The 10995-nt window shown below is 44.2% G+C and overlaps 1 protein-coding gene across 2 annotated transcripts in view; it reads right to left on the minus strand.

The window, feature by feature from the left end:
* Nucleotides 1–10708: 10708 nt before the first annotated feature.
* Nucleotides 10709–10995, minus strand: part of LOC139024192 (metabotropic glutamate receptor 8-like) — a 31835-nt gene continuing 31548 nt past the window's right edge. The window contains exon 3 of one of the 2 annotated variants that reach the window (XM_070438781.1): nt 10709–10935. In XM_070438781.1, the coding sequence (XP_070294882.1) occupies nt 10923–10935 (13 nt within the window). In that variant the 3' untranslated portion in view covers nt 10709–10922. The remainder of the gene's footprint in view (nt 10936–10995) is intronic. The other variant, XM_070438780.1, reaches the window with a different exon arrangement.

The following is a 10995-nucleotide window of genomic DNA, read 5'->3' on the forward strand; positions in this document are numbered from 1 at the left end:
CTCCTGTCCAGAGGGAGTTGCAATCAGGTTGGTCAGACAAAAGTGAAGACAGATGTTTCACGTGAGCTATCTGTATCTGTCAGCCACCATCATCACGATGAGTCACCCTAAACTTTGGCTGTGTCCCAAATGGCAAACTATTCCCCACATACAGTAGTGCACTACTTTTGACCAGAGCACAATGGGCTCTGGTTAAAAGTAGTCCACTATATGGAATAGGGTGCCATTTGGGACACAGGGCTGTGCTGTACCATACTGATCTGTATAGCTCTACCACTGTAATTGGCCAGACTCCCTCTACACGTCCATCAAGGCTGACCTGCTGATGGTGAACCACTGTCTGAAACTGGAACGTCTCACATGTTTACATGCCTTTGATTCTCCGTGCAAAGTGAACTCGGACAAGACTGTCCAAAATGGAAGTAGAAAATGAGAGGTAGATGAAGAGCAGGCTCTGTGGGAACTGCATATGGATGCCAACATATGCACAAACAAAAAAGCACTCGCACAAGTGCACACACACACGTAAACAAACATACTGACACACACACTCACTGCAGGGGATGTCAGACTTGGCAGATGTGTTTTCTCTGATGTCATCCAAGCCATAAGAACACAGGTATTATTTTGAGTTCAATGAGGGATACAAAGTATATTGAAAGCTGGTGCTTCCACACATGTGTGGTTCCTGAGTTAATTAAACAATTAACATCCTATAATGTTTAGGGTCATGTAAAAATGCTGGACAGGCCAATATTTGGCCCATTATTTAGGCTATCAGAGCTATGCCCCCATAAGATGACAATGCCCCCATCCACAGGGCACGAGTGAGTGGTCAACGAATGGTTTGATGAGCATGAAAACAATGTAAATCATACGCCACGGCCGTCTCAGTCATCAGATCTCAACCCAATTGAACAATTATGGGAGTTTCTGGAGCGTCGCCTCAGACAGCGTTTTCTTGGAAGAATGGATGGGATAGAGAGTGACAGAGAGAGAGAAAGAGAGAGAGAGAAAGAGAGAGAGAGACTGGATGGGGGGGCATGCCATGAAATGAATAGCAACAAATACTATTAATTCCATTGCAGCACCTCAGGCAATTATAAGCTAATGTTGGATGACGTCATGTAAATTGTGTCAGATGCTGAATTCTAGATGATGACTTCTTTGCCATGTAGCTAAATTATGTAAACTAAATGAACCTGTGTATACCAAAATGAGTCACATAGTGAGTTGTACACAAGCAGTAGGACTGCGAGATAAATAGTTGTGCTTATGAAAATGCCTTTAGTGAGTCATACACAAACTGTCTAAACTAATGTGGCGGTTGACCGCAGACTGGTTATGTCATCTTGGGCTAGACGCTACCCCTAGAGTTGATTGACCCATGCGTCAATTTAATTAACATACAACAACAACAAAAAATCGATCTCACCAAAGGCTTAGACTTTTATGAATTAAGTAACTTGTCACTTCAAGGCAAAACGGTTAATGTGCCATTAAACTGAATTGCCTTGAATTTTGGAAAGTGCATTTAAGCATTTCAAAGAGAAATTATTTTTAAATGCCAAAAGTTCAGCAGGGAGGTTTTTCAGTGTCTATCGTCAGCAATTATCTCATGTGACATTTTGGATCACTTAGGAAAAACAGAAGGATCAAAAGAGAAATTACTCTTCAGAACCTGTTCTCTGAAATATGATTCACTTAATCTGGTACCTTTGTATAATTTTTAGCCAGTAGTTCTGAAAGTAGCACTCACGATCCAAAAGTGATCGTCAAAAACGGTGTACTATGTCACATATGTGCAGATATGTGCGCCACGTCATTGCTCTTTCTCTCTCTGCTGTGTCCACTTAGCCATTGGGCACACCATGCAACCTCATTGGATAACGCTGGGCAGACCTCTTGCTAGTTGTTACTCAAATGCGAGGGGGGGGGTCATTGGCTAGAACTTGAATTGCAAGGGGGCTGGCCCGCATGGGGGAAAATGTTGGGAAAATGGCGTGTCAACAAAACACTCGCTTTTAAAATAGGTATTTAATGGCTAATTAAGGTAAGTTAATTCTGCATGTATGAACTACACATTGACACATCCAGCCCAAAGAAGGAGGTTTTAAAAATGCTTTCTTACTTGCCAATGTACCGGAGCATGTCCTGGAAACAGCTAGTATTCCTGGGGACATGGACAAAACAAAAAATACAAAAATACTTTACAATTGACATACATTTGAATCCTAACTTCACTTTCAGATAGTGAGAAATAATACCAGACACACTGTGGATGGCCACTTTATCTGCTGCAATCATTTCACAATAACAGGCTTCAGTATTGATTATATCTGGAGGAAGACAAAGGGTGAAGTATTAAACTGACTTCATTTGAGTTCATATCAGCCACATACACTACATCAAGTTAAACCAGGTGCTTTGGCTGTGTCAGGATGTTTGTCCTTAATAACCCCAGTACTGGTCTGTATGTGCATTCGTGTGTCCGTGTGTACACCTCCTGGGCGTTGACCTGAATAGTCTGTGTACCATCTCTTCCCCATCAACGCACTACCTTGGCTCCTTTCCCCAACAGCCCAAACGTAGAACCTTGCTGTGCCCCTGGACCAAGGTCTATCCACAGCCTCGTCACAGCCTCTTAGACCTGTCTCTTATACACATCTAGATGTGTATAAGAGACAGGCATTCGTGTGTCCGTGTGTACACCTCCTGGGCGTTGACCTGAATAGTCTGTGTACCATCTCTTCCCCATCAACGCACTACCTTGGCTCCTTTCCCCAACAGCCCAAACGTAGAACCTTGCTGTGCCCCTGGACCAAGGTCTATCCACAGCCTCGTCACAGCCTCTTAGACTCCTGCTACATCCTCACAGCAGGTTCCTTCGTTAAAACTTCACCACAAAGTGCATGTGTGCTGCCCAAAGCTCCTCGTTACACTAACCACACCACTCCGGGCTGGCAGGCACAGCCTGACATGACCAATAACTGACGCCAAGTCAGATGCCTGTTGGCACTTTGTAAATGGGCCTTGAAAAGCCATTTTCCATTTCTGCCCATTACATGAAATGTCCCTAATTTCATGCCGTGGGCAGACATGGTTTTATATGTAGAAAATTGCACTGTGAAAATCGGAGGCGGATTTCATTTTGCGGTATCAAACGTCATTACAATAATGGACCTGAGCTTTTAAGGCAAATACCTGATGGGTAAAATGTTCTCCAAGAATGATAGGCTTTTGGACTCTAGACCTGGGAGAACAGGCAGGTAGCGTGTGTATGGACAGACAGGGAAACGCAAACACACGAAAGAGACACACACACGCACATGCTTGCACACACACTCAGCCTCCCCAAAACAAACGTATCCATTCAAGTTGAAACAACATCTATCAGAAAGCCCTGATGGAATGAGAACCTGTACCTGTCTCCCTGTATTGGGCACAACCATGTATTTTAACTGGCAGCATTCAGGACTAAGTGAGCTGAGCCACAGTCACTGCGGTTTCCCTTCTCTAGCTACGGTGATAGAGAGTGGCTTTGGAGAGTGCGGCTGCCAGCCCGAGCCTAGCCAGATGATTGCTGTGAAATTCAAAGAGACACCTTATTTTTACCCAAGATCCTCTACCCTCTTTGGCCTCGGGCTTATAAGCGTCCGTGGTGTTCCTGCTCATGAAGCCTGCAGCCATGGCCAATTTTAAGATCAATAGTTTTGAATATCACAAGAAGGTCAAGATAAATATATATTGTTTAACTCGCCAGCTGTTGTAACTTGATCAATCGAGCTTGACAACAGTTCCTTCCTGTATGTAAACCTGGCCTGAAAATTTCCAAAGATAACCACACTGTGGACTCAGCCCACAGAGCACAACGCAGCCAAAATAAATATCCCTGGAGTGGCATTTTAAGAACTGCTCAGTCTTTGAAGATACTCTGTGGAGTCTATGGGTAACATTTTGAGAGGACTTGACCGTGGCCCTGTAGCGCTGTTTAATTCATCAACAAATACTAAAAGGAGGAAAGAGCCAGTAGAGCAGCGAGCAGCGGCGTAGTCTGTCCTTGTTCAGAGACAAAGTGGCGTGACAAACCGGCGACAGACTACTGTATCACCCTCTGAACTGGTACAATACTTAACAAGAGCATATGTCAGCTTGATTCGCCGAAGTCAACTCTCTTTGGCACAGTCGATGAAACCAATTATGCTCATCGGTGAGACACGCCTTTTGAAATTAATATTTTGGGAAGGGGGAAACGAGATGTGCCTAGATGTGCTGAACGTCTCACTTCAAATCAACATCAGTGGGACTCACCCAGACAGCTTCCTGACGTTCAGTCCAGTTGGACTCACCCAGACAGCTTCCTGACGTTCAGTCCAGTTGGACTCACCCAGACAGCTTCCTGATGTTCAGTCCAGTTGGACTCACCCAGACAGCTTCCTGACGTTCAGTCCAGTTGGACGAGGCACTCAACAATCCCCAGAGGACATCTCTCATCTCTCATCTTTCTCTCTTCTCCTCCTTTTTCCCCTTCTTCTCCCAGGCAGAGATGAGGCTTTTAGTTGTTTTAGTGATCGTCAGACGTACCTACATAGCTTATTGCAATACAACATTTGCACGACATACATTTGTCTCAAGATATTTGCATAACACTTCCAACAGATTATCTTTTAATAATGTGCAGTGTGTCCTGAAAGAAAGCCGCGCCCTAAGGCATACAAACAGCCCTCAGAAACAAATGGTCTGTTACGATACACACATAGCCGTTGTATAAGCTTTCTGATCCTAGTGGAGGTATGCTAAGCTATTTGAACATCACAGCAAAGGCTACATAACATCAGCTCGAAGACACCAGCCACCTTTTTAATGAAATAACTTTCTTAGACACAGTCGATATGACAAACCTAATTTCTCAGGCTAGCAGCTGGAAGGAAGGCAGGCTGCACGAAGCAGGCGGCAGGCAGGCATCAGCATTCTCCCGGGGTGCGGTGCAGGCTGCAAACAGAAACAGGCGTTGTTGTGTTGCCCGCAGGCTGCACTAGGCTCCGTTCGTTCCGCTGTTTAAACACGCTAACGGTATTCTCTAACGGACACTCCCTCATTAACGGGAGAACACACCGGAGCGATGCGGCGAGTGGCGGGGAGCGGCCGGGAACGCTGAATGGCAGGTGTGACATTTCTGACAGCTCGCCGTCCGTCCCAGGTGTCCGTCCATTGCCGTCGACGAAGTCTGAGCGGAACAGGTTGGCCAGAACACGACACAGTCGTTTATTTATATGGTCTCACCGGAAGACCATGCAGGAATCTAGTAACTGTAAATAACTAAAAGGGAAATATTGCCAACAAACTTTTCTCTCATGTCTAAACTTGGGCATGAAAAGCATGTGTGACGCTTGGCGTTTTCAATATTGGGGCCAAACGGTCACATCTGCAAACACACCTTCAGTACAGTATATGTTTGTTGATATCCATTTCCCACAGTGAATTGTGTGTGTGTGTGTGTGTGTGTGTGTGTGTGTGTGTGTGTGTGTGTGTGTAGATGTGTGCGTGCGCGTGTGGTTTGAGCTTCAACCCGTTCTCCTCTTCTACTAGCCTCTGGGGAGCCTCTGTTCTCAGGTACTAAAAGAATAGAGCTGCTATAGTACATTGGGCTGCAGGAATACACAAACAATGAAATATTCTGACTCACAGTCCGGGTAAAATCTTACTATGGAAGGAAAGATACAAACACAGAAATAACCTCACTTGAGGCTCTAGTGTGTGACTAACCTGAATTAATAACACAACATTCCAACAAACTCAGGTTACAAACATCTCCTCAGGTTTTGGATGGGAGCAAACACCTGCAGACAGTCAGACAAGCAAACTATTGACACGTCTGAAAATCTGTTTGGAGAAAGTGGCTTGAAACTGGAAGTGTTCAGACAGCCCTATCTACTGCTCCTGTTGTTGTCTGTGTTGTATAGAAGAGGGTGTTTTAGGACAGCAGAATGTCGAGAGAGAGAGAGAGAGAGAGAGAGAGTGTTGAGAAGATGAAAGGTCCAGTGTTGCCAACATCTGGTCAGGGTATCATGGCAACCACATCCATAATCTGAACCGGAATTCAGAATTATCCAGTGATCCACGCTAAACGCACAAACACACACCAACACAGACAGAGCAGGACCATCTGCCTGCTTCACCTGAGCAAACACACCCACACACGCTCGAGTGCACACACAAACACGCACGCACACTCTCCCACCTGTCGGCTGTCACAACCATATAGGTGTGAGAGGATCCACAGACAGAGCGGTCTCCTGGTGTTGTGTGTGTAGTCTATCGTCCCTGACAGTGACAGTGGTCTGTGTAACTGGTCACTGAATTAGCCTGCAGGTAGATAACTAGGATTACTGTCACTACTACCCTCTCAGAGGTAGCCCTAACCCGGGGTCCGGTGCTGAGTGGCTGGCATAGACTCTCAGGACCACTGCCTGATTATAATACACCCTCTGATGTTCCTTTCAACCACCACTTCTTATCTGTCGGTATGCTAATGGTCCGACTTGACTGGGAAAGGCAAGACTGTATTTTTGCTATGCATTGGGCTGTAGAAGGAGCACATGAGAATAACATTAATCAACGGCAGACAGCGGTCCTCTATTTCGTCTATTGTAAAATGACAGCTGTTTGGCCCGCAAGCCACTTCCCATTATATGTGTCGTAAATACAAATCACTGTGCGGTCCGTGGCCTATTATTTTCTCATTTCATTGTAAAGGGAGGTTGGGCTCACACAACGCAGCCGACAGGGACATCAGTTAAACAAAGCCCTGGCTTTTATTACTTTTAGTCTGACATACAAAGCTCGTCTCGTGTTGTATACAGGAAAAGGTGGCGTGTTCCTCTTCAGCTTTATCGATCGTTCCTCTCCAGTGACAATGAATGTATTGACTCACTGCTTCTCAGATCTCATGTATTTAAAAAGAAAACTTTTCGACATTTAGTGAGACGGAGCAGGCTAGTTCAGAAGCATAAGGGATTCTGCCCTCAGTGTCTACAAGTAGACACCCATTACCACACACACACACACAGAGGTGACCAGGCACACACACGCCCGCGTGCGCACACACACACACACACACACACACACACTGCCTTCTCGTCATCCACCCAGCTTGCGGATAGCTTCTCCACTAGTAGCTACTTCGGTATGGAAGACACCGGCCCTCGGTGGAGTGGTAGAGGTTTGTAATGCTGTAAGACCAGGAAAAATCGATGAAAGAAATGCGTTACGCTCAAAACGGAAAGAATTTGTTTTGCTGTGTGTCAGGAAAAGTGATTTGTTGATGGTTTAATACAGAGAGTAAAGAAAAAGGCAAGTCCCGCCATCTTGGGTGTAGGGAAACGTGTAGAGATTCAGATTGTCAGAAACCACCTACAGCATGTCGTACAGGGACAGGTGGGAGGGATGGGTACAGGACTGGGAATGTTACATTACACTTGTTGTCATTGTGTCTTTGTCCTCATAATTGGGACTCGTTTCAGGAAAGTAGACATAAAGTACCAGTCAAAAGTTTGGACACACCTACCCATTACAGGGTTTGTCTTTATTTTTTACCACTTTCTAAACTGTAGAATAATAGTGAAGACATCAAACTATGAAATGACACATGGAATCATGTAGTAACCAAAACGATATCTAAATAGATTTTAGATTTTAGATTTTTCAAAGTAGCCACCCTTTGCCTTGACGACAGCTTTGCACACTCTTGGCATTCTCTCAACCAGCTTCATGAGGCTGTCACCTGGAATGAATTTCAATTAAGAGGTGTGCCTTGTTAAAAGTTAAATAGAGGAATTTCTTTCCATCTTAATGTGTTTGAGCCAATCATTTGTGTTGTGACAAGGTAGGGGTGGTATACAGAAGATAGCCCTATTTGGTAAAAGACCAAGTCCACATTATGTCAAGAACAACTCAAATAAGCTTTTAAAAACGATAGTCCATCATTACTTTAAGACATGAAGGTCAGTCAATCCGGAAAATTTCAAGAACTTTCTTCAAGTGGAGTCGCAAAAACCATCAAGCACTATGATGAAACTGGCTCTCATGAGGATCACCACAGGAAAGGAAGACACAGAGTTACCGCTGCTACAGAGGATAAGTTCATTAGAGTTACCAGCCTCAGAAATTGCAGCCCAAATAAATGCTTCACAGAGTTCAAGTAACAGACACATCTCAACATCAACTGTTCAGAGGAGACTGCATGAATCAGGCCTTCATGGTCGAATTGCTGCAAAGAAACCACTACCACGGACACCAATAAGAAGAGGAGACTTGCTTGGGCCAAGAAACACAAGCAATGGACATTAGACCGGTGGAAATCTGTCCTTTGGTCTGATGAGTCCAAATTTGAGATGTTTGGTTCCAACCGCTGTGACTTTGTGAGACGCAGAGTAGGTGAACGGATGATATCAGCATGTGTGGTTCCCACCGTGAAGCATGGAAGAGGTGTGGGGGTGCTTTGCTGGTGACACTGTCAGTGAGTTATTTAGAATTCAAGGCACACTTAACCAGCATGACTACCACAGCATTCTGCAGCGATACACCATCCCATCTGGTTTGCGCTTAGTGGGACAATCATTTGGTTTTCAACAGGATAATGACCCAACACACCTCCAGGGTGTGTAAGGGCTATTTGACCAAGAAAGAGAGTGATGGAGTGCTGCATCAGATGACCTGGCCTCCACAATCACCTCACCTGAACACAATTGAGATGGTCCGGGATGAGTTTGACCGCAGAGTAAAGGAAAAGCAGCCAACAGAAAAAATAGTACAAATAAAGAAAAACCTTTGAATGAGTAGGTGTGTCCAAAATTTGTGTTGCTTACCACTTTCTGGAGGACCACTTTTTGAAATCAGTGGAATTAGAGTAGGATAGCTAAGGGGCTGGAGAAAACACCTGTCTTCAAACTAAGGGCAACCATGGCATCCGTGATAGAGAGGGAGAAGCGTCCATCCATGCATACGGGTAAGATAGTCTAGCTAGCTACATTTTCAGATATTACACGTTTCTAATTTTGTCAGAAAGTCATTTTAATTTCAAGTTAAAATGCACTGTTAGCTAGCTATCTAATGTTAGCTGGCTGGCTCGCTAGCTAACGTTATGTGTATGATCTGTGTAGTAATATTATTCGTATCTCAGAGCCATTTGCTTTGCGAGTTATAGCCTAATGTTAGCTAGCTAACATTGAACCTGGTTGGTTAGCTACCTGCAGATTCATGCAGGGTAGTAACGTCATGAGTTGGGATTATGGTTCATTGTTTAGCTGTTTTAACACCAACTGTTGATAGACGTAGTTGGTAATTTCGCTCTATCTACTCCGATTTCAGGGCACTCTCGTCTCAGTGTGCCAGAGAGAAGAATAACTGATGGATTTACGAACGCTCAACACCTACTGAATATGGCCAGTGTCAGTAAACGTTGGCAAAAAAAGCGTAATTAAGTTGTTGCCAGCAGCACATTTGCAGTCACCAACGATCTGGATAACATAAAAACAGCCTAACCAGCTCTGCTAGGGAGAGTAAAATGGTCAGAGTGAACTCACTTGTGTCTGGTAGTAGCTAGCAAGCTAGCCAACGTTAGCCAGTTAGCTTGGGTGCTTGACTGCTGTTGTGAGGCCAGAACGCTCAGATCAACCCAGAGTGTGCTCTGAACGCTCCGAGAGCGAAACGCTCGGAATTTACGAACGCCCAGAGCACACTCTGGCACTCCAGATTAAATGTACGAACACATCCATAGTATAAACCAGCCTTTAGTCTTGAAATCTTTGGTTGTTTAGTACATTGCCTCACATGCGAATCCGTAAAGAGATGGGTGGGGCTAAAACTTAAGAGGGTGTGAACAATACTGAACGGGTGTAGACAAAGGAGAGCTCTCCAGTAGGTGTACCTACAAAGGCCAAGTTTATCAACTTTCAAAGCAGAATTACTTTCCCATTGTTCCTCAACTGTAGTGTATGATATACAATTTTCTAGCTCTGAGTGTCTACTTTTATCCAATGTAAAAAACACAATTTCGAATTTTGCTACAGAAGACCGAATCGAGCCGGTTGGTCACAAATATATTAATAAACAAAAATATCAAATTGGTGTCTGTGTTGTATCTTAAAAGCACAAGCAACAAATATACACATTTGCAAAACATTCCTTTATTATAAATAAATCATTTGTATAAAAACTGGCATGCTTCAACCAGGGCATTTACAGATTCACAAGCCAGGGCTACCCATCCAGTTAGCCAATCGATACAAGAGACAAACTTTCTGAGTATGCAAGGTCGCACGACAGATGGGACAAGAATGAAAAAATCTTCACAACCACAAAAATACTTACAAGTAGAATAACAATAAACATCATGGTCGATTCTCATAGTTTCTTCTATTTTCTCTTTTAAATATTTAAATTTTTTAAACTCTTTTAATGTCTTTTTATCTCCCATATACATTTCCCTTATGTATAACTTTTACACTGTTTTSTTTTGTTATGTTTTTCTTTTGTATTCATTTTTTTCTCTGGACCATAGAGCCTGCAGTGGAGAGCCTGCATTCTCTTTTTTTTCACGGTTAGTTCAAGGTTTATGGCAGGACCGTTGTGCTGTGATTTACAGGAAGAGAGCGAACAGGGCCCACTGATTGGTGGTTGGTCTTTGTGGTCCCGCCTCTCTGGTGGTAGTGAGTCGGTTTGATGCTGTCAGAACAATATAAAATGTCTCATGCTTGGGTTAGAGGTGGCGGTGGGAGTTCCATCTGTCCGTCAGTCCGTCATCTGTCTGTCTGAGTGACAGCTCCTTTCCTCAGCTGTTCTCGCCCGTGGGGACCCTCCCTCCACTTTGGTGCTGTTAAGATGTTCAGATGGCATGATTACTGTAGCTGACATATGTCGTCTTAGTTGATGAAGCTGCCAGGGGGAAAAAGAGGGGAAGAGAAGAGAGGAAATATATCAGGAGATATGTACTTC

Source organism: Salvelinus sp. IW2-2015, unplaced genomic scaffold, assembly GCF_002910315.2.
Source record: "Salvelinus sp. IW2-2015 unplaced genomic scaffold, ASM291031v2 Un_scaffold1172, whole genome shotgun sequence".
In the NCBI taxonomy this organism is placed as follows: domain Eukaryota; kingdom Metazoa; phylum Chordata; class Actinopteri; order Salmoniformes; family Salmonidae; genus Salvelinus; species Salvelinus sp. IW2-2015.